Source organism: Orycteropus afer, unplaced genomic scaffold, assembly GCF_000298275.1.
Source record: "Orycteropus afer afer isolate SDZICR_OR568_19922 unplaced genomic scaffold, OryAfe1.0 scaffold00008, whole genome shotgun sequence".
NCBI lineage: Eukaryota > Metazoa > Chordata > Mammalia > Tubulidentata > Orycteropodidae > Orycteropus > Orycteropus afer.
The window spans coordinates 25,264,359-25,290,257 of NW_006921595.1; the positions used below are offsets into that span (position 1 = coordinate 25,264,359).

The following is a 25,899-nucleotide window of genomic DNA, read 5'->3' on the forward strand; positions in this document are numbered from 1 at the left end:
ACACACTAGAACTTTGCAGCTGGTTATATATGCAGACACTAGCCTGTACCTGTGTCAACAGTTTCTGTAAACAAAGATAGAGGTGACTTAATCTGGTAATTTTTAAGGATTATTAATGATAACTGATTAGTGTTAGTGGCTGCTTTATCTTTGATAGTGACATTTAAGTTAACTAATTAAATGTTCTTGACAGGTTTATTCAGAAATGACAGGATTTGGACTTAAAAGCTCTTATTAAAAGATAAGAAAATACAAAAGAAGAAATAAAGGGAAGAAAAATAAAATATCTTACTGTTTCTGCTTTTTTTTTTTTCCCCCCTTTTTACTGAACAGTGTGATGGAGTACAGATAGATTTAATAAACATCTCACTGGAAGGAATTGCTATTTTGAACATACCGAGCATGCATGGAGGATCCAATCTTTGGGGAGAGTCTAAGAAAAGAAGAAGCCATCGACGTATAGAAAAAAAAGGGTCTGACAAAAGGACCACACTGACAGACGCCAAAGAGTTGAAGTTTGCAAGTCAAGGTAAGTTTTCTAAAATTAAAGATTTTTCCATCCCACTATAGAAGTCATATATATATATATGCAGTTATATGTTAGGAGCTCTGGTAGTGGAGTGTCTAAGGCACTTGACTGCTAACCAGAAGTCTGGTGGTTCAAACCCACCAGCCATTCCTCAGAAGGAAGATGGGCAATCTGCTTCTGTAGTGATACTGCCTCAGAAACCCAAGGAGGGGGTCACTATGAGTCGGGTCGGACACGTTGGCAAATAACAACAACATTGTTTATATTATCCAATTAGCATGTGTTGTAAAATTGTATCATAATATATTGCAAAATCATGTGTGAACTGGCTATTTTTTTCCCCCTCTATTCTTCTTTGGATATAGCTTTTTGCTCAGGAAATAAAACACACATGGATATTTATTGGATAGTAAAATAGTGTATATTATAGATTAAGGTCTTTCTCTTATTGAACACAGTCACTATCTAGAGAGGACTGTCTTGGTGAGGATTTTTGAGTTGTAACAAGAGTAATACACTTTTCTAAGGTTTGCTGCAAGAGATTTTATTCTTGGCTTTCTTTAGCAGGCTATGGCATTAAAAATATCTCACATGAAACTATTGTTCCAATTACCATATATAGTACTATGCTTACATATCTCGGATTATATTTTGGTTATCAGTTGCTATTTCTCCAGAGAGTTATAAACAAGTAGCAGAACTGAAAAACAGAAAGCACGTGACTAACAAAGCAAGATTAAACATTTTGAATCAAGGTGCTGTCTTCTTTACAATTTTCCAGTCCAAAAGTATTATGGATCTGAATTCTAAACTCTGTTGTAATGTAGTGTAGGTTGCTACATGACACCTAATTATGGTTGATAGTTTTCTATAAACAAAGATACTAACTGGTAGTATTCTAATAACTGATCACATTCCAATAATTTACCTATAGTGATATATAATATTTCTTTTACCTTCTAAGATTTACCTAATACCTGTGATGGCATTGTAAGAGCCAAGGAAAGATCTTGGTTCTGCTAAGAATAGCAGGGAGTTAGTTTGAAGAGATTGCAGCCTTATGAGTCCATACAAATAATAAAATAAAATGTGAGCATGGTAGATGGACTTGATAATGGTGGGCATACCGTTTATGTTTTGATGCTTTCAGAGACCTGAAGTTTCAGCAGGCAGTTATTACTATTATAAGGAATTTGGTGACCATGTATGGTGACAAGATTAATAGAGAAAGTGGTCAGCATCCCCATTAAGCTATTAAAACTGCCAGTGGCAAGAGGTTTTTATGCCCATTAAATATCTGGGTAATCTTGAAGAAGTTGTGTAACTTAATATGAGTAAGCTTCTACCAAATCAATTTAAATGCTTGATACCCATGAATGGAATATAACTACATAAAAAGATAGAGGAAAATATTTTTTATGGAAACAAAATATATGGAAAAGATTAATTTAAAAAATGAAGTGAGAATAGTAATAATAATTTAATTATTATTAATATATAATATAGTAATTAGTTTCCAGGATTTGTTCAAATTTATATTTATTTCTCTACCTATAAACAGGGAGCTCTGGTAGCATAGTGCCTAAAGCACTTGACTGCTAACCAGAAGGCTGGCGGTTCAAACCCACCAGCCACTCCTCGGAAGGAAGGTTGGGCAATCCTACTTCCGTAGTGATACTGCCTCGGAAACCCAAGGAGGGGTCGCTATGAGTCGGGGCCGACTCGACGGCACTTAACAACAACAACAACAACAACCTATAAACATAAAGAAAAAAGATTTGTAAGAAGAGTATGAAAAAATAATTTATATATTAGTTCAAGGATAATACTAAGGCCAAATATATATGTACTATATATGTAAAATATATTTTGTTACTCATTTCTTCCATCTCTGCAAATATTTTATGTTATGTATATATACAAAATATTTTCCAGGTTTACTTTTTATTTGATTTCTGCATCTCAATACTTGGCATATCCTTTACATGCAGACAACAGTTTCCAGATATTTATCTGAATTCATTCTCAATGGCTCAGCTGCCAACTACATTCACCTTCTGGGCTGTTTGAAAGTTTATAAGACATGTGATTATGTTGCTCCAAGACAAGTGTCTGTGCAACCCATAGAGCTGCTGCAGACATGCCGTTTGCCTGGCCTCACTTACCAACTTCATATGCTTTTCTTAGGAATACTCATTTGGTATGAGCACAAACAAATCAAGCCACAGGTGTTGCCATAAAGTCAGTGACTACAACTAGGGAAACCTCTCTTGCTATTCTGTCTTCTCGGTTTCTAGTCTGAAACTCTTAGGACTTTGTTCCCATAAATAAAGGGAAAGAAGGAAGTAGAGGCATGTGGGGTTTGCTGCTTAGGAATTTTTCTTTTTTTTCAGTATACAAATGAGGAAAACAACAAAATTCAAGACTTTTTGAAGGTCATGGTATGAGCAATAGCAGAAACATGTTTATGACTGCTCAGATTCAACATTTTGTTCTCTTTCTTAACCAATTGCATTTACAGTTTTGACTTATTTTTATTTCAGCATAAGTATAATCTCAGATCTAAATGTATCCTTGTGAGCTATGTGTGAAAAAAATATGTAATTATGTATTCATTGGTGTTTCCTTTTTATTAATTTTATCAAGAAATTTTTTTTTTAATTTTTATATATTTTACAACAGAAGAGCCAATGCTATTTCAAAATGCTTCTAAAACTTGATTTCATGTTTACTTTCTGTTAACTCTTAAATCTCATACATAATAGTCATAGAAATAATTCACTATTTTAAACATCTACGTATGTCCCTTTGTTAAATGGTAATATCTTCTATTACTTGATTTTGTTTTCAATTTTTTTACCTAAAATCAATTTCAGTATTAAATACAAAAATATTAAATGAAGGTCTAAATATATTCAGCTTTTCACAAACTGATTAGAAGTGCTGACTTTAGGATGAAATACAGCAAATACAGCTTTCGTCTGACAAGTTTTTATTTGTTTTTTAGTATTTTTGTTTTGTTTTAAACCATATTGAATTTAATATTTTCTGTTGTTAAAAAAATAGTAGGAAAAAGGTGTAAAATTTAATAATGTGACTTCTTTTATTCAGGAAATGCTTTTTAATAAATAAATAACAAGTTTCTTGATATGCCTCTCTAAAAAACTATCGGAAGTTTAAACTAAATTATTACAATATCAGATGGAAACATATTTCTATAAACTTTAGAAAGTTTTTTTGAGGGAAGGTAAGTATACATAACTATGTTCATGTCATAGATACAAATGATTTGATTTAATAGAAGTATTCAATCTAGAGAAAAGAATTACATTTTTGTTTTAAAATTTAAGAATTGACATACATCAAAGATACAAGATCAGATTTTGAGTATTAAATCCTCCTTTCTAACATGCAGTTTGTGATCTGGCACTCTTCACACATCGTTTGCTCTCAGCCTTTGAGGACATTCACAGCTTAAGATCCAGAGTATCTTCAATTAATTAATTCATTGTTTGGGAATTTACTGTTAACAACTTAAAACTGACAAACATTGTAAGTAATTCATCTAGTTAAATTATTTTTCCAGCAAAATATTCTAAAAACAGTTGGATGCAATTCTGAAGCTCATTCATACTCACACTTATCTAATTCATAAGATATTTTCTTTGAGTTATTTTATTATAAATACATATTGTTGTTGTTGTTGTTGTTATACGCCGTAGAGTCAGCCCAGACTCATAGCGACTCCTCCTTGGGTTTCCGAGGCAGTATCACTACGGAAGTAGATTGCCCAACCTTCATAAACATAGTCTTTAAGCAAAACTGTAAAGTAAAGTAGGACGATTTGGTCTTCCATGGTCTTACCCTTTTAATATTCAATCATGTTTCCCATTTCCTTCAGTTGATAAGTTCAACTTTGCCTTCCCCTCTTCTGAGTTAAATCCAAACTTTAGAAAGATGTCTAATAAATTCATTCACATTAATGTATAAATGACTGGTTGCAGATGAAAGTAAAGGTATTTGCATTTTAAAAGAAATAAAGATGTTCAGCTAAAACATTATTTTTTATTTTTCAAACTGTTTTCCATTGAGTTGTAACGGCAATCCTTCAGCAATTCAGGAAAGTTGATTGAGATTCATTATAGCCATATACTGGAATAATTAAAAGAAACAACTATAATAAAAATGTAGTAAATTGTGCCCTACAAAAGTATTTTGTACTATTAACAATTCTCAAATCATCAATTTGTGTTACCAAAGTAAGTGTGTCTATGCATATTTAATAAGGAATATAGTACTAATGGACATATTACCACCACAACACGTGTGACCCATGTACAATTAAAATGCTGCCAAACTCAGGTGACTTTGTCTGTCACAACCACCAAACATTGCAATACCAGGGAGGTGTGTACTCATTAGATCAATCAACTATATGAAATCAAAAGGGCAGTATTTGCCCAGGGATAAAGCTCAGAAGGCAGGAAGGGATAGGAAAGAAGGACAAAAGGAAATAAATGGTAAACACAGGGAGGAAGTGGAAAATGTGCTTTACATTGTGGGGATTGCACTCAATGTCCTACAACAAAATGTGTATGAATTGTGAAATGGAAACCAACTTGCTCCATAAACTTTCACCCAAATGACAATAATAGTAATAATAATAAAATCAATGGAATTGCTTGCTTTCCTATGTATGCTTTCACCAAAATTATAATAAAATATTTTTAAAATGTCAATGGAAATAAAAACAAGGTGATGATACCAATATATTAAATAAAAACATAAATCATGTTTTAGGAATCATTTTTATCATAAAGAAGCTGCATAAGTTAAAATATCTCTCAAAAATAATATAGTTGTACCAACTTATATATTAAGATCATTTTTATCGGAGATGAGTTGTGATGTAAACAAGCTCACAACTGCAGCCATAGAACAAGCAATAATATTGAAAGTTAACTTCTCAGCTAAATATGCTGAATAAAATAACTTTGAATAATTGAAAGTTTAAGTGAATATCTGACAGAGATACCTGTGCAAGTAACATTGTATCATACATTGCTGTTAACAGAGTTGAAAACTTATGTTAAAAAACACCTTGGAAAAGTAGTTTTTTTAACCTAATAGTTAAAACTTTTCAAGGAAGTTTTTAGCTATTCTAATTGATGCAGTTCTATTGATAGAAGTCTGACTATTGCACTATTGCACTTTCTGGTATTGGAATCAGAATAGTTTGAGAGATAAAGAGATGTAGAAAGTTTATACCATTATAATTACATATTTGTCTTGATCAAGATATTCTCACCACCATGAAAACAAAACAAAATGTAGAAATCAGTGAAAAATAGGATGGTTAAGACAATACAATTGCCTTCATTAAAATAGCTCCATTAGTCCCATAGATTGACTGTACTGAAAGTGTTAGCAATTTGAATCTCTAACATAAGATTTCCTAATACAAGATTGATTTTCTTTTTTTATTCACTGGTTTTTAAATATTGCCTTATTTGCAAAAAAAGAAAAAAGAAACAGAACAAAATGTGTACTATTCAAGAAAGTTAAAAAACAGGACAAAATGTTTACTACTTAAGAAAGTTTAACACCCACTAAGCAAGAGTCATTTCTTTCCAATCGGAGTTTCAAGCACTGTCATAAGGGAGATAAGGCTGGAAGTGGCTGTACTTCCTCCTTGAAACCTGTCGAAGTAGGTGACTGCCTATTCCACATATGGATACAACTAGCCAGGTGTCAGTCACACAAAAATTTATTTAAAAAAATAATTATTATATTATATATCAGTGTTATTGCCCAGTCTATTTTAATTTGTTTGTTTCACATATGCCAATGCTAATTCTTTTATTTGGGCAGAATTTTCCAAAGGGCAGCATGCACTCCACTGATGGAAAAGAAGATCATTTAGGTGGTGATAGATACATGAATAAATATTTAAAAATTTAGCGTTTCTGTATTTGCTATTAAAATTGTGTTCTATTTATGGTGAATGATGTTAATTATTATTTATAGTTATAATTAAGTTTTCAAAAATAAATTTGAGTAAAAAGAATATAGTAAATTATATAAGAGGTATGTAGAAACAGCAAGTATAGTAAACTTAGTACAAGAATGACTAAACCTTAGAAAACTGTACGAGGGTGTTATTGTAGCATACTACCTCCTATCTTTGTATCACCGCCTTGTATCATTTTCGTAGCTCCATGTGTGAATATTGTTGTTAGTTGATGTGATTTGATTCTGACTCACGGCTACCCCATGTGTTATAGAGTAAAACTGCACAATATGGTTTTCTTAACTGCAGTCTTAATGGCAGCAGATGGCTAGGGGTTTCTTTGGCTATACCATTGTTAATCTTTAGGTAAACAATGGAGCACCAACCGTTTGTGCCACCTAGGGACCATCATGTGTGAATATTTGATATAAATATTTTTACTATATTTTTTTTTACTTTATTTTCTCTTCTTTTTTAAAAAAAATTTTATTGTGATTTGGGTGAAATTTTACAGAGCAGATTTGTGACACATTCAGCCGTTCATATACACATTTTGTTTTGTGATACTGGCTACATTACCCACAGTGTAACATCTCACCTCATACTTCCTCCCCGTGGCTACACATTCCCTATATCCTTCTTGCCTATGCATTTGTGTCTTCCTACTTTTCTTCTTGTACAAATGCTGCCTTTCTGATCTCTCATGTTGGTTTTTCTAAGAAGCACATTTCTCTGATGTAGGTGTTCAAATTGTAGACCTGTCTATTGTTTGGCTGAGAGTTAAGCCATAAGAGTGAGATCAATTCTGAGCCCAAACGGTGATGCAAGGGCATAATCTTGGGGGTCTCACCAGTCTCTATCAGGCCAGAAAGCCTGATCTTTTTTATGATTTTGAGTTTTTTCTTCCCACGTTCTTCTCCCACTGTACACAGGATCTCCAATTTTGATCTCTTTAAGAGTGGTTGGCATTGGTAGCCAGGCATCATCTAGTCCTTCTGGTCTCAGGGTCATACAGGTGAGATTCACATGATCCATTAGTCCTTTGGAATAACGGTTCCATGCATCTTTGATTTTCTTCATTTTCCTTTGCTCAGGTAGAGAGACCAATAATTTCCACTTAGATGGCTGGTTGCAAATTTATAAAACCTTAGTCACTACTCATCGAAGTAAACTGTAGAACAATATTCTCGTATACCATGTTGTGCCAGTTGAGTTTGATGTCCCCCACAATGATGATCCCCAGCATGCAGGTCCAGCAACCTGCTCCCTCAAGGTACTTTCTCGTGGCTAAGAAGTTATCCTAACTTTGCTTCCTGGTATGTTTAAACTGCATATGGACACTTTTATAGCACACGCAAATACATACGAGGAATATTGTCAGTGAAATCTATGCCTGGATGTGTGTATATTCCCATTTGTCTTTCCATACCTATCAACCTATTCTTCATCATTTTCCTGAATAAAATTTACTATAGAACAATTCCCCCTGAATAAGTTTGTCCATATACTTCACATCGAGCATTTCCTCTGACTTCACTCTGTTGTCTCTGTGCCATGCCCTTTAAGATGAAGAAGGGTAAAGGGCTACATTTGCCTAAGGATAAAGCTCAGAAGGCAAAAAAGGGATAAGAAGGCAGGATTAATGAAAACGGTAAACACAGAGAGGAAGTGGGAAGAGTGATATTTTGTTGTGGGACTTGCAATCAATGTCACAAAACAAATTGTACATGAATTGTTGGATGGAAAACAAATTTGCTCTGTGAACTTTCACCCAAATCACAATTAAAAGTTAAAAAAAAATATTCAGATGAGTAAGAGAGTATATCTGGTTGGCTGTCAAAGAGTCTCTCCACATCAAATGACTTTATTATTATTATTGTTTTAAAGTCCTAGAATGTAAGAAGAAAACAGATAAGACACCCAAACCATTCAACTAAAGAAAATAAATGAAATTATATCTCTGAAAGCTTTGCAAAAATCTTGAATTTATTTTGCCTCTAAATATGTATAAGTTTACTGGCTTCAATGTCTCCATCTTTAGAATGGAAATGGGGAGTTCTAGAAGATTTATGATTATTCTATGTTGACTGTACATTGTATTACCCATAAAATTCCACAACAGCATTTAAATTGTAAGTTTCTGGCACTTTCTGTACTTTGTAAAAGTTATAATTATCTAAAAGATCGTATTAATGGACATTTCATCTATTATTACCAATTTTTCTAAACATTTTGTAGGTTATTTAAGGTAATTTAGAAATAGCATTTTAAGTTGTCTAAATATAACAACAACATTCATTTTAGAGCTATAGATTATATGTTTGGAATTCAAATACCAGCAAGCAGAACAATTTCCAAGCATTTAAATTCAGCTATTAAATCAATTAAATTGAGAAACAAAAAAAAGGATTTCATGCTGCGTTATTAAACCTGGATATTAAATTGTTGAAAAAGATCACAACATTTGAGATGTTGCCTTTCACAAAAACATAGGTGGATACTAATATCATGATAACTTAATAAACTGAAACAGATAGAGCCAAATGTTTGCTATCTAGAAATCTTTAAGGAAGGAGCTGTGGTGGCATAAAGGTTAAAGGATTTGGATGCTAACCAAAAGGTCAGTGGTTCAAAATCATGAGCTGTTCTGTGGGAGAAACATAAGGTATTCTACTCTGTTGTCAGTATGAGTTGGAATTGACTCAATGACAGTAGGTTTTAACTTCTAAGGAGAAGTCTCAAAAAGAATTCCTAGTTGTAGGTTGTTAAACTATCTCCTATGAAACTTTCAGTGATGGGTGATGTAAATAATAGCATATATTTAATAAAGCTATTGAAGTTTCAAAGTTAATGTTTATAATTTAAAATTGAATTATATACCTGAATATCTGTATATATATATGATTTCCCTCTGATATTTTTCATAAAGTGCATCTCTTCAAACTTACAAAATTGTCATTAAAAAAGATGGTATTAGAGCTATTTATTACATAAAATGTGTAAAATAGAAATGCATTTTCAAAATATAAGACTACTTAGTCAAAATATTCTTATTTTGGCCTTGTTGTCCTATAAAAGCATATACATTATCAAGAAGCATTTATAAAGTTTCTATTTTACATGGCACTGTAAAAACTGTGCATAAACTGCTAGTCTCCCAGAAATTTGAAAAACAGAAACCAGAAATAAGAATAAATTTATATTAACTGAAATTCTAGATGGCAAGCATTAGAATATCATTATATCCCTTCTGGAGCTATATACAATACTTCTTTGCATAGCTATAATCATTGTCCTTTTTTTCCCTGTTTAACACTCAATTTTTCAAAATCTTATATATAGTGTCATTCTAGATAAAACCTCACTCATGTGAATCTCTTATGGAAGAATTGATAAAGCAGCAAAACTATTTTTGATTTAATATAACAGATAAATATATGTATCTAATGCTGAACCTGTTAAAATAATGGTGGGTCACCTACATAGTCCAAGGCTGCATGATAATTTTAAGTAAATTTAATATCTGCAGTGATGGAAATATAAAACAGATTTCCAAGTTAAATAAATATTGGCTGAACACATAACTCATTCACTGCTGTCAAGTCAGATCTGACTCATAGCGACCCCTCCTTGGGTTTCCGAGGTGATAGCACTAGGGAAGTAGATTGCCCAGTCTTCCTTCCAAGGAGTGGCTGAATATATAGGCCTCAGCTAAATAAAAAATATTCTTAGAGCATGGTTTCAAATATTAGTCACACAAAGTTTCAAAATACAGAAAAGTCATCTAAATATAAAGCCCTGTATTTGTGGTTAATGAACTAGGGTTATCTAATAGATGTCTACTGAGAAAATATTTTTCTCATAATTTTGTATATAGGACAATAAAGTAGGAAGCATTATTAAAAGTTATAAGCATAAAAGAAGTATCAAAAATACATTAATTACAAAAATTGTTAAACATAGCAGTGGTTCTATTTCTATCTACATTGATATTAAAACTCACACTTTGTTTTCCATTTTGATAGAAAGTAATAACTAAGAAAAACAATAACCTCATTGAGAATCAAACTTGAACTACAGGATTTTGTGGAATGGCATTCCACTTGGAGATTTCAATCATATAAGGGCAGATATTGGACTTTTGCATGTCTTAATATACATATGTTTTTCTTTCTGGCTACCTTAATGGTTATAATGAGATGGCCATGGTCTAGCACCTAAGTCTTCTCGCAAACATTTGTCTAAATACTGAGAGGAGCCAAGGATATGTAGTAGAGAGAAGAATAACCTCTTTCCTGAAAAATTCCAACCCTACCACATTAGCTTTGAGTTGTGTGAATTTTAGTCAATCAAAGTAACTAAACACTGGCGTTCTGTGGTCATGAATTTAGTTTCCATGAATGTAGTCCTTTATTACATAGAGCTAATTAACATATAAACTGGACAATGTCCAGTCCACTGTTTTTGAGGAAATCAATAGAGATTCATATAAATCATTAATCCCCCCCTTGCCTCCCTCACTGAATAATCACTCTTCCAGCTTAATAAAAATAGTTCCGTTGCACTTCCTTTGACAAACTGTGAATTTATAAACTCAGTATTATTTTGTGTCTGTTTTAGATTACATCTGTTGGCTGGTGCCACCTATTAATCAGGTTAAGCTAAATATTGCAGCCTGGATATTATAAGGTGACAGCCATTTGAAATAAGATTTAAAAAACTCCTCCATGAATAAACACAACTAATTTAAATGAGCCCTGGGGAGCTTTTTTGAGAAAGTTCAAATACCTGATGCATGCTTCAGTGTTATTCTAATTACCCCATAATACGGCACAAAATAACAATCTCATTTTATCCTTTTATTTACAAAGCAGTTGCCGCTATCATTATATTTCACCTGTTCAAACTCTGAAAGATTGCTCTCTTTGAGAGATTCATTAGAAGAGAATAATTATATTATATTTCACAGATTGGGAGAAAGAAAATGTATCTTTGAACAATTCCATTTCCCTGAACAGTTGTTCATTTCAGATGGAAGACAGGTCTATTAAGTACCTTCTACCCTTTTTAAACATGTCAAAGCTAACCATTAATATTGAAATTAGTAATTTGGTTCTGATTTAATGAAACAATCAGTTTTTCTTTGTAGAGCTCAGTTTCCATGATGAAATACAAATATAATAAATATTATTTTTGAAGAATATTGAATAAGAAAAAAGTATTTAAAATGCTTCTTCTGCACAAAGATGCAATTCAAATCTCTTCTGATAGTTAAAGGTCTTAGCATACTTCTTCCCTGCTGATGCTTGAGAATATGTAGTTCTTGATCCAAAAACTACATAAAACATATTTTGTTATTAAGTCTCTGGCATTCAAATTTTCAGACTATCTTCTTAGAAAAATGGTAAAGAGATAGAAAATCAACCAATATAAAAGATCATTCTATTTTTAGATTTTTTAAAAAGAGAGGTTAAAGGGATTTGCAATTAAAGGTCTTTTCAAAAATAAAAGAATCCTGTGCACAAAAAATATGACTTCAAAAGAGAATAGATCTGAGACTGTCACTTCATATTTATGCATTTCATTGTTGATGTTGTTCTGTGCCATCGAATTGGTTCTAACTCATAGCCACCCCATGTATAATGAAACACTGTCCAGTCCTGTATCATTATCACAATTGTTGCTAGGTTTGAGCCCGTAGTTGCAGCTACTGTATCAATCCACCTCATGATGGTTTTCCTTTTCATTGACCTTCTGCTTCACCAAGCATTATCTCCTTCTACAGGGACTGACTGTTCCTGATAACATTTCCAAAGTACATGTGACAAAGTCTTGCCATCCTCACTTCTAAGGGGCATTCTGGCTGTGTATGAGATAAACTGTCCATGATCACATGCAAGTGGATACCTTAACTCTTACCCTAAATCTCTCTTGTGACTAATTACATGAGCAATGACAATATGATATATTAATCAGGGATGGTTTTGCCAGACTTTTGATAGCTGATGATCAGCATTATCTTTCCTAAGTGTCATTATATTGTAGTCCTCTCTTCACAGTATCACTCTGCCCAGTTCACCAAGGTACCTAGTGAGCCTGTTGTTAATTGCTACTAAGTCAATTATGACTCATGGTGAATCCACGTGTTACAGAGTAAAATTAGCCCATAGGACATTTTTTTGGCTGTAATCTTAATGGAAGTAGATCTCCAGGCCTTTCTTCCTTGATACAACTGGTTGGGTTCAAACTGCCAATCTTTGAGCTAGCAGTTGAGCACAGTTTGTGTCATCTAGGAACCTTCTGGTGAGTTAAGTCAGAACCAAAGAGAGATTATATATATATATATATATATATATATATATATTGACTTTATTTCACAAAGATGTTATTTGATTTTAAAAAGATAATTCTTTTTGTAGTTAGGTGCCATCATGTTGGTCCCCACTCAGTAGTCCTATGTACAACAGAATGAAAGACCCACTGCCAGTCCTGAATCATACTCATACTCATTGCTAATTTTGAGCCCATTATTGCAGCCACTGTGTCATTTCCTCTCATTGTTTTTTTTTTGTTTGTTTGTTTGTTTTGTTTTGTTTTGTTTTTGCTGACCCTTTATCTTACCATGATGTCCTTTCCAGAACCTGACAAAATGTCCAAAGTGTATGTTCTAGTTACATAGTGCTGCTTGGACAGGAATACACCATAAATCAATGGCTTGAACACACAGGAGTTTATTCTCTTACAATTTTGGAGGCTTTAAATCTGAACCCTCAACCTTAGGCTTCAACTCTGTCTCCTGCTCCTGGCCCATTGAAGCTGGAAGCTTTTCTTCACTCAGACAGCTGCTGGCTGCTGAGACTGACAAGCCCAAGGTTGACAGGTAAAAAGGCACAGTCCCAATGTTACCAAACAACATTAAAAAAAAAACAAACTCACTTCCATTGAGTCAATTCGACTCATAGAAACTCCTCCTTGGGTTTCTGAGGCAGTATCACTACAGAAGTAGATTACCCAATCTTCCTTCTGAGGAGTGGCTGGTGCGTTTGAACCACCAGCCTTCTGGTTAGCAGTCAAGTATCTTAGGCATCACCAAAGCAGGCCACTAATTCAATTCCAGATGAAGTCCCAAGATTGGCAGGGCATAGCAGGCTGTTGAACAACAACTTGGCTACATGCAGAGTTCAAGCTTGCCAAAAGGCTACAGAGCAATCCTAAAGCTTCTCCTTATATATGTGAAGCAGACCATATCCCTAAAGCAGCTGCTCAGCTGCTCATGGCAGATTCCACCAGGGAGTTGATTGCCAGGCTCATCAGGGGGAATAACTACCTCCTGCTGTCCAGCTACTCACCCAGGCCCAGTCAAGGTGACAACAATCTTAACTACCACAGTGTCTGAGACAAAGTCTCACCATCTTCACATCTAAGGAGCATTCTGGCTATATTTCCTCTAAGACAGATTTGTTCCTTTTTCATGATATATTTAATATTCATTGACACTATACTTCAAAGTTATCAATTCTTTGTTCTTCCTTATTCATTGTCCAGCTACCGCATGTAGATGAGGAGCTTGAAAGTACCAATGCTTGGGTCAGGTGCCCCTTAGTCCTGAAAGTGACATCTTTGCTTTTAACACTTTAAAGAGGTCTTTTGCAGCAGATTGACCCAAAGCAATATGCCATTTGGTTTCTTTATTACCACTACCATGGACTTTGATTGTGGATCCCGGTAAAATGAAATTCTTGACAACACTGATATTTTCTCCATTTTTCTTGATGTTATTTATTGGTCCCATTGTGAGAATTTTTGTTTTCTTTATGCTGAGGTATAATACATCCATGCTGAAGGCTGTAGTTTTTGATCATCAACAGTAAAATACTCCAAGTACTCTTCCCTTTTAGCAAGAATGTTGTATCATCTGTATATCACAGATTAATAAGTCTTCATCCTGTGCCACATTCTTCTTCAGGTAGCCTCGCTTCAGCTTATTTACTCAGTATACAGGTTGAATAAGTATGGTGAAAAGATACAGCTCTGACATAATCTTGTCTGATTTTAAAGCCCACGTATACCCTTGTTCTTTTCCTCTTGGTCTACATACAGGTTCAGCATGAGCACAATTAAGTGTTCTGGAATTCCTATTCTTCACAATGTTATCCACAATTTGTTACGATCCATACAGTCAAATACTTTTGCAGGGTCGATAAAACACAGATAAACATCTTCTGATATTCTCTGCTTTCAGCCAACATCCTTCTGGCATCAGTAATGATATTCTTTGTTCCACATCTTCTTCAGAATCCAGCTTGGATTTCTAGCAGTTTCCTTTCAATGTACTGCTGCAACTATAATACAATTAATACAATTACAAAAACAGTGATACAATTACTATCTTTTTTATTTGTTAAAACCTTATGAAAAATGACAGTAATTGTGTCAAATTTGAATAGCAATTTGAAATATGTGTGGGGTTTGAAGAAATCTCAGAGATTTGCAATGAATTAACTTGTATGTGTCATTTTTAAGTATATAACAAAAGATGCTGACATATTAGCAGTGGGATTTTGAGTTCAAGGTTGAACCTGAGGTTTTGTACTTTCTGGAATTAGACATTACAGTGAAACTGTGAGAGCCAGAACTTGACAAGACTGCCTTGTTTTTCTGGGTCTCAAAATTTTTCCACCTTTGACAGGATGCAGTCTTATCTATGAACCTTTTCCATCTCTTACTTTAATGGACAATATTTGGGTTTTCCTTCTCTGACAGGTTTTCTGCCTTACAGAGGTTCTGGCTTTCACAGGTTTTACTGTATTTTAAAATTACTCATTAACATATTTTCTATCCTTTTCACTAATAAGGTATGTTTCTTGCGAATAATTTGTATAAATTCTTTATCTCATTGCCTTCATTAGGCTAGATTATTTTAGATTTCCCTTACTTTTTTGATTTTCATTTTTTCTGTTTGGTTTCTGAATATTTTATATGTGCTCTCTTTGTAAACATTGCTTTAATCCAAATGTTCATACAAAAGTCAGCAATTAAAAAAGAACTATAACAGGTGCTTCATTCTTGAGGAGAGAAATAAATGTGCTGTTTATGGTGATACAGAAATTTAACTTCCTTTGCAAGTCAAGAAAACAAAATATTACAAACAAACAAAAATGAAATAAGTGCATTAGTTTAGGCATAAAAGTTGGCTTAAATTGAAAACAAAAAAAGTAACAACCATTGAACAAATTATAATAAGTAAAATTATTTACCAGTGAGTACTCAGAGAAAATGGATCAAATCATGTATATTTGAGAAAATATGCATGTTCTGTAAGCAAAATGTGCACCTGTGAGCATATGTGTTGACTTTGGTTTATAGGAGAAACCTAATAGATTTGCAGATATGAGAATAAAACACATGGACACAAGTTATTTTAAAAATCTTCATCAGAATGGCTAGCAACCTATCCACTCCTTTAGGAGAAAGGCAGGAGGATTTTAGTTTTATTTTAATTGAAGAAGGAGAGAACAAATCTCTTAAAAAGAAAAAAAATAAATAAAATAAAGAGTATTGTCCCAATTATCCCTAAGGGCTGAAAATGAGTAAAGAAGGGAATTCATCTTTTCTGGCTTTTCTTTCTTTTCTATTTTATGTTATCCTTTGAGAATTATTTTTTTCTTCAGGTTATGTCACTCTTCCTAGTCCAGATAAGAAGGCCAATTCTGTAGTGAATCATGCCACAGTAGATGAACAATCACTCTTTTGATTGAGTCTTATAGGATGTTACATCTACTTATGGACCAGAACACTGTACCTTCTGAAGATACTCACTGCCATCGAGTCGAACTCAACTCATAGTGACCTCTCCTTGGGTTTCTGAGGTGATATCACTACGGAAGTAGATTGCACAACTTTTCTTCCAAAGAGTGGCTAATAGGTTTGAACCACCAGCCTTCTAGTTAGCAATCAAATGCCTTAGGCACTATGCTACCAGAGATAGGTAGGACAATTTTGTTACATACTATATTGACTTTTATTTCTTTTTTGCCTTTGGTTTTAAGTCTTCCCATGAGGTATGTGATTTTAAACAAAAAGCATATTCCATAGGCAAGTAAAGAATAAATGAATAAATTGATATCATGCTATGGTTTATCTTCAGCTGCATCACTAAGATGGTGCATGGAGTGTCAGAGGGAATGACACCAATATGATTGTCTCCAAAATTTTTGTGCAATGTTTCAGCAGAAATTTGTTATTTTTTATAAAAATATCTCTGCAGTTAGTTATAACAACAAAAACATTTTTTGTAAGCCCAGCTTACATGTATCAGTACACCAAAAAGGCTAAAATTCTCTGCAAATTTACTTTTTGAACCTTCTATTGCACTGTAGTCACAGCTGTCATTATTACCCAATTACAATGATATTTCAAACCACCTAGCTTTATCTGCCATCCACTCACTACAGGCATGTACTATTGTTTTCATTGCTCCTAGTGTTTTTATAGCCACTGATTTTCTCAAAATTTCTCATGTTTTAGCTCCAATTTTGTGATAAGTAGTATTTGTGGCGTAGTGAGTAAGACATTTGACTGCTAATCTGAAGGCTGGCAGTTCAAACCCACCAGCCACTCCTTGCAAGGAAGATTGGGTAATCTACTTGCATAGAGATACCACCTCAGAAAACCAAGGAGGGGTCCCTATGAGTTGAGTCAACTCAATGGCAATTAGCAGCAGCAGTAGCAGCAGTATTTTTGGACCTATAGCAATAACTTTTTTGAAAATAAAGTAGTAATTAAAGGAAAAGAAGGACAAAAAAAGGGCTTCTACTCAATTACTAATAATCTTATAACTCATACTGTAATTCAATGTAGAAAGATTTCACAAAACAATTTTGTTGTTAGTATTCATATAATTTAAGAAATATTATGTTTTAACAAATCACCAGTATATATATTACATATTACTCCATGATTAAAATTGATCATAAATGTTCCTAATGATTCTACATGGTCTGACACAGGAACAAGTCCAGGAGGAGAGGAGTTACTGCAGTGTGTGACACCAATCCTAGAGAAACCACTGTTTATCTTATATAGAATTTTCCTCTCAACCCAAGATGGGTGCTTTTTTCTTTTCAAGTCAACAGTCCTTGATAGGAAAGACATTTGACATGGGCATTGAAGGTCAATGAATTTCTTATAGTTAGGCTTTTGTTTATAATTTCCTAGACCAACTCCAAGGAGCTCTGGTAGCATAGTGCCTAAGGCATTTGCCTGCTAACCAGAAGGCTGGTAGTTCAAATCCATCAGCCACTCCTCAAAAGGAAGATGGGGAAATCTATTTCTGTAGTGATACTGCCTCAGAAACCCAAGGAGGGGTCACTATGAGTTAGGTCCAACTCAACGGCACAAAACAACAACAACAACAACAGACCAACTCCAAAAACCAAACTCACTGCTATAGAGTTGATTCCAATTCATAGTGACTCCCATTGGGTTTCCAAGCTGTGAATCATTTCAGAATCAGACTGCCTCATCTTTCTTTCATGGAGAAGCTGGTGGGTTCATACAACAGAACTTCTTATTTAGCAGCCAAATGCCTTAACTACTGTACCACCAGAGCTCTGCAGACCATAACCACACTGCTATAGCAAGTTCTAAGTAAAAAGATAAATAAATTTGTGACATCAAGCCAATTATTAACTTGGTCAGCACTGTTTTATAACATGTAAAAACTGTAAACATGGAGATAAACATTTTACATTCTTCTCACAGGTGCCTTATAGGGTGATTTGTGTATCTCAGTACACAATAAATTATAATATACTATCTACTTCTGTAGTGATACTGCCTTGGAAACTCAAGGAGGGGTTGCTATGAATTGGGTCCGACTCGATTGCACATAACAACAACAGAAACGTAAGCTGTCCTTATTGTTACATGAACTTACATGACTATCCTTGTAGAATATGTGAAGCACTTCCAACCTTTCACCCACACTTGTGGGAGATGGCAGAGGTTGAAGTGAATCTCTAGTTATCACAGCAAAGCTAACTAGTTATTCTAGAAGGTAATCCTGGCAGCATAGATTCATATAAAACAGAATCAGTATTTCAGATTATTGGAAAAGCCTTCTTTTCTGAAAAACTGTATTACGATTAAAATAGTGTAGCTCTCAAGACTTGAAATCTTTGAAATGAAATTTGATGAGGACTCCTCGGAAGGAAGGTTGGGCAATCCTACTTCCGTAGTGATACTGCCTTGGAAATCCAAGGAGGGGTCGCTATGAGTCAGGGCCGACTCGATGGCACATAACAACAACAACAACAACAAGGGTCTGGTAGCATAGTGGCTAAGACACTTGCCTGCTAACCAGATGGCTGGCGGTTCAAACCCACCAGCCACTCCTCGGAAGGAAGGTTGGTCAATCCTACTTCCGTAGTGATACTGCCTCGGAAACCCAAGGAGGGGTCGCTATGAGTCAGGGCCGACTCGATGGCACATAACAACAACAACAACAAGGCATTCTGACCCATTTTTTAAATTATAAAAGTTACTTACCAGTTTAACTTCTTAAGAAAGAGGTAATTCCTGTTAGAATATTTGTACCTATATAAATTGATTAGAATCCAGTCAACTCTTTTCCAGTGTTGAAATAATTGAAATATATTATTGAAGCAGCTGTATTCTTAAAGTCTCATATACTCATTTGTTCATTTGTTCTCGTAGTGAAATTTCTGCACACTGTTTTGTTCCAAACCTTCTGTCTCCTGCGTTTCTTAAAAAAATTGTGGTGGCCACAGTACTAATTCCCTGGGAGCCACATAAGTAAGTCACACATTAAAAACCCTCATTGACCTCAGTGACGTGTTCAGGTTGTACTTGCTGCTCTTAAATTTGTTTCCCTCCTGACGATGCAATGAACTGCGGGTAATGCTGTTTATAAAGGCCTTCTCTAAAGTAAGCTGTACAGGAAAGTACAAGCTGCCTAACAAATTAATGACATTGTGAGGTGCTGCCTGCTGGGGTGAAAATAAATTGTAAGAGAAGACAGGGGACAGGTAATGGGCCCTAGCTATGCTGCAAAACTGTTCAAACTGGCGCTGACTGTGTGCCAATAGATGTGGCAATGACTGTCAACAAGATTTATGGCACTTTAACATAGACTCAGTAAGAGTGGAAAGATGGAGGAAGTTCTATGATTTTGTTTAAAGTTTAATGTCTCTTGCTTCTAAAGCAACTCTTACTAGGTAACAGGGTTGCTGTCTCAATGGATGTCGCTCACAACCATCAGTGAAACTATTGTCATGATCTTAAGACTGAATTCATATTTTGTTGTTCCTGTATGTGTCATTGTTTTGTTGTTGATGATGATAATATTCATGCTGCTATTTTTCCATAAATGATCAGTGATTTAACAGATTATGATTTTATTAACACTTCTTTTTTCTCAACCTAATTATTTGCTCTATTAACTGATGGTTTCTGTCTTCATTAGGAATTGTGTAGGATGAACAGAATTTCATGAAACTGAGCTCAGCTCTTGATTTGTGCTTGATGATCTTTGTATTAACTCTCTATTTCATAAGCCTAGTTGATAGGCTTTTAAAAAACATTTTATAATGAAGTATACATATTCAATGGAGAGATAACAAGTAATCATGTTAAAAGGAGAAAAGCCCATGTACACATAAGTTATTTCACCCAATACCTTAATATGTGCCCAGTCAATGTCATTTGTGATCACTCCTTCTCACACTCATTCCCCTCAAGTTTATTTGACCTTTTGGATGCCATTGTACACACCAAGCATGATATTATCTCAGAACCTTCCCCTTGATATCCTTGTGCATGTCTTTAGATGCATCTGTATGTACATTTCTGTGTGATATATACTGAGGAATGAAACTTTACTGGGCCGAAGAATATGTATAGGAGGAAAAACAAGGTAGCACAAATGGTTAAGTGCTGGTCTAATAACTGAAAGTTTGGTGGTTCAAACCCACCCACAGGCACTGTGAAAGTAAGTCCTGGTGATCTATTTCCCAAAAAGTGACAGGTTTGGAAAGTCTGTGGAGTGCAGATCTACTCTGCACATACGTGGTCTTCAGAAGTCAGAACTGACTAGACAGCAACTGGCAACCAGCCGTGAATAAGAATTCCAGTTGCTCCAGATAACCATCAGCACTTTGCACAATGTTTTTAATTTAAGCCTTGTGGTTCACTGTGTTTTAAATATATTTTACTGAGGACTAATGATGTGAGTATGTTTGTCCATATCCTCTGGATATCCTTGTGGATATCCTCTTTTGTGAAATGTCTAAATCTCCTGTCTATGGTTGTTAGTTTTATTTATTTATTTAAGACTTGAAAGAACTGGAGTTACTTGTTGGCTTCATACTTGTATATATGTTCTTCACCTTTCTGATTCCTCTCTTTACCTTATTAGATAGGATATCTTTTGAAAAAACAGGAGCCCTTGTGGTGTAGGGGCTGCTAACTGAAAGGCTGGCTGTTCGAACCATCAACCATAAAGATTTACAGCCTTGAGAACCCCATGGGGCAATTCTACTCTGTCCTATAGGGTCACTATGAGTTGGAATCTACTTGATGTGTGGTTTGTGAAAAAGAGCACCTTACATTTATTGGATTCCAATATGTTAATATATTTCTTTATCACTACTACTTTTTAGTTTATCATTAGTATGTTTTTATCCTTTTGAAATTCTGTTATTTTCCAGAACTTTTATTTAACTTTAGCATTTAGATTAAATTGATTTTATGTATGTTTTCAGGTCTTGGCCAGGAATAATTATATGTCATTATCCAAGTGACACTACACTATTTATTGAAAAGGCTTCTTCTCTACTACTAAGTGGTACAATCATCTTAAATCAAGTCTCCATTTCTATTTCCATTTATTACTGGACTCTTACATATTAGGAGTCACCAAACTTTCTCTGTTAAGTGTCAGACTCTATATATTTGAAGCTTGTGTAGCCAGATGCTCTCTGGTCATCTACTCAAGTATGCTTTAGTGGCATGAAAGTAGCCAAAAACTGCATGTTAATGAATAGGCATGACTTTGTTCCAATAATTATTTATTAACTAACAAGAACAAGCAAACAGGAAGTTTTCGCACAAGAACCATAATTTTCTGACACCTGTTCAACACTGCTTACAGTACCTACAATAGGCATTTTTCTATTTATTAATAATTATGCTAATATTACATTGCTTTAATTAATATTTTATTCCTTAAGAATATGCTATTACAATTTCTTACACATTTTAAACTTAGCTTGTTAATATTAACCCTCTCAAAAAAAAAGTAATTTCAGAAATGTTTATTCAAATTGTGTTAATAAATTGACAAATTTACATCTGAATCTCTCCACTTATGAACATGGTATATCTTTCCATTTATTTATATCTTTCTTAATATCTCATAATAATACCTAATAATTTTCTATATAGTGGTCATATTCCTCAACATTTGATGCCATTTTAAATTGTATCTTTTTGAATATTTACTTTCCAATTATTTGTTGTTGTTGTTATATACAAGGGGGACTCTGGTGGCATAGTGCCTAAGGTATTTGACTGCTAACCAGAAGGCTGGTGGTTCAAACCCACCAGCCACTCCTCAGAAAGAAGACTGGGCAATCTACTTCCATAGAGATAATGGCTCAGAAATCCAAGGTGGGGGTCACTATCAGTCAGAACTGACTCAACAGAAGTTAGTTTTATTTTTGTTTTTTTTTTTTTAGTTATATACAAATACAAAACTTTCTAAAGGCATCTATCTATGTAATGTATCAATAGTTTATTTGGATTTTCAGTGTATATAATCATTTCTTCTATGAGAAAGAACAGTCTTATTTCTTCTTTTTTTATTATTACTCTTTTTCATTTTCTTTTCTTATTTATCTGGTTATTACCATATAATGCTGACTGTAAGTGGTGATAGTGACATGGTTGTCTTGTTCTAGGTATTGGGTGGGGTAAAGGTTTTAGTATTTTACCATTTCTAGGATGTTTGCTGCATGATTTTATAGATACACTTTTTCAAATCAAATATTTTACCTTTTAGCCCATTGTAGTAAGAATTTTACAATAAATGAAATTGAATTTGATCAAATTCTTGACTTGGCATCTAGTTGAAAGATTCATACAAATTTTCTCCTTTATTTTGTGCATGTGGTGAATTATATTGGTTAATTTTCAAATTTTAAAGCAAGCTTGTATTCCTTAAATAAATCTAATTGGCATAATATCTTATTTTCTTTACACACCACTGAGTTTAATTTTCTAATATTAGATTTAGTATTTTTTAAGTAATTTCATGACTTCTTAAAACAATCTTACTCTCTGAGGATGTGCAAGTCCTAAGTTTCTTAATGGAAAAGTCCCAAAATTCATTTTTTAAGAAATAGATGTAACACTATATAGATTTTCCAGAATTTCTTTTGTGTAAGTTTTGTGCTTTTTTGTAGAATTTATCCATATCTTCTGTATTTTCAAATGTATTGTCATTAGCTGCTTTAAATATTCCCTAATTTTACCTTTAATATCTGTATCTTCTTAAGTAATGCATTTTTTTTTCTTATGTTTATTATGCTACCATATTTTTTGCATATAACATGCCCTCATATGTAATGTACCCACCCATATAATGTGCATAGCACATGCAGGAACCTAATGTGTGAGGGGGTTGCACAATTTATTACAAAAACCATATAATGCACATTCTGCTTCCTATATTCCTTGTCTCTTCAGCTTCTTTTTTACTGGTTCCTTAGCCTCTATGCCTCTTGGTCTCTCAGGCTTCTTGGATAAGCCTTGCATCTTCCCTGATCTGGCCAGTGTAGCAAAGATCTGTAGCTCTGCCAATAAATGTCCAGAGGTACCCCACTCTGCCAGTAAGACTTGGTCAAAAGGCACTGAGCTCTCTTAGTCCATGGGTCGATCAGCAAGCCTACCTCCATCAACAAGTGCCTAGAAGCACCCCACTACACCAGGAAGCCTCCTGCCCAAAGACACTTAGCTCTCTCATTCCATAGGTCAGCTTCCATGCCAGCTTTCACCAGTCTCCTGGTTCTGCTCCCACCATTTCTCTGTTGTTGCTGCTCACCGTCTGTCCTATCTCCAATGTTACAGCTGTCTTCATTTCCTTCTGAACCCTCACCAGAACTGTCTTTCATGTTCATAATGCCACCAAAGGCTGTTCAAGGCAATCTATACTTTTACTATTAGGTACCTTAAAACTCTCCCAGCCTCTACTCATTACCCAATTCCAAAACTACTTACACATTTTAGATATCTGTTAAAGCAGCACCCCACTCTTCCAGTACAAAATTTGATCTTAGTCATTTAATGCTGCTATAGGGAGCTCTGGTAGCATAGTGGCTAAGTCACTTGACTGCTAACCAGAAGGCTGGTGGTTCAAACCCACCAGCCACTCCTCGGAAGGAAGTTTGGGCAATCCTACTTTTGTAGTGATACTGCCTTGGAAACCCAAGGAGGGGTCGCTATGAGTCGGGGCCGACTCGATGGCACATAACAACAACAACAACAAATAGCAGAAATATCACAAATAACTGGCTTTCACAAACAGAAATTTATTCTTTCACAGTTTAGGAGGCTAGAAGTCCAAATTCAGGGTGAACTTGGGGAAGACTTTCTCTGTCGGCTCTGGAGAAGGTACTTGTCTCTTTTTCCTGGGTCTAGGACATTATTAATGCAGGGACCCAAGGTCCAAATGACATGCTTCTCTCCCAGTTCTTCTTTCTTGATGGTACTGTGGTCCCACTTTCTCTGCTCACTTCTGTCTCCTTTTATTTCTTGTAGGATGATGTAAGATGATGCAGGCCACACCCTGGAAAAACTCCCCTGAGTAAGAGTGTTGTATCCCACCCTTACCCCCTTACAACTTGTTGGCTGATTACAAGAGATCACATTATGGGGATGATTACATCATTATATAACTGCCAAATTACATCTTATGTAACTGCCAAATTACATCTTACAGAACTAACAAACCACTAAGAATCATAGCCCAGCCAAGTTTACATATATTTTTAGGGACATAATTCAATCTGCAACAAGTCTGGATAAACCCATGGAATAATTGATATTAGATAAAAAGCTTATGATTACATTTTTTTAAGATATTGCTTGTGAAAGGTAATTGGGAATAGTTTAAGGGATCAACAGACTTTGAGGATATAAAATGTTATATGTTTTTAAATTTCCATAATAAAAAAATGAGGTTATAGTTATTAAATTTCATAGTGTATTTAATGTAGAATGAATTGTTAAAAATACCTTTACCAAAAATGTCAGAAATGTAGAAAGCATAAAACTTCAAAGACAAATTAAAAAGGCAACATCACACACACACACACACACACACACAAACTGGTTCATAAAATAAAGCCAGAGATGGGTTTTCAAAAATACTCCTTAGGAATTTTCAGAATTATTTGGCACTGATTCAGTTTAAAAAAGAAAGAAAGAAAAACATTTTACATTTATTGGAATAAATTTCATTTATTGAGTTATAATTATTGTTTAGGGATTTAGGAAGGGATAATAATATGTCTATTCCTAAAATTCATGAGAATTGAAAAAAAATAAATAAAACTTTTCACAAATTATGTAAAATATAGCAGTTTTTGTGGTGGCAACAAACTTGCCATGGACCTTCCCATTCTGAGGGCCTCTCATCTCATTTCATATGCTAATCTTTGTATCCATCAGAAAAATTAAACCTAAGAAAAATAAGCCTAATAAAATCTGTTTTGTGGGTTGGATATGCAAGCTAACATGCAAGAGGCCTGTATTATATGCTAGGAGTGGATATTTGCTTTAACATAAGGCCATTTAAAAATACCTAGAATTACAAAATAGAAGAAAATATTTGGTAATCATATAACTGATATGGATTTAATATGAAGACTATATAAAGGAGTTCTACAACTCAGCAATAACCAACCCAATTAAGAATACAAACGTGCCAATTATGCAACTCATGTTGTTGTTGTTGTTATGTGCCATCGAGTCAACCTCAACTCATAGCGACCCCTCTTTGGGTTTCCGAGGCAGTATCACTATGGAAGTAAATTGCCCAACTTCAATCAAAATGTGAGCAAAGGGTTCAAATTGACATTCCACCAAAATCTATGTACAAATAGTCAATAAGCACATGAAAGGATGCTCAGCATCATTAGTATTAGGGAAAGGCAAATCAAAATCATAATGCTGTACCACTCAACACTCACCAGAATGACTATTATCAGAAAGAAGGAAGCTAACAAGTGTATTTTTAATTGTACACTTTCCATAGTATTTTCAATTTCCGTGGTATTTT

General features: G+C 34.3%; 1 protein-coding gene across 1 annotated transcript in view; it reads left to right on the forward strand.

Moving 5' to 3' along the window:
- Nucleotides 1-25,899, forward strand: part of DGKB (diacylglycerol kinase beta) — a 913,416-nt gene that overhangs the window by 679,666 nt on the left and 207,851 nt on the right. Inside the window, exon 22 of the mRNA XM_007946219.1 lies at nucleotides 334-529. Coding sequence (XP_007944410.1) covers nucleotides 334-529 — 196 coding nt within the window. The remainder of the gene's footprint in view (nucleotides 1-333; nucleotides 530-25,899) is intronic.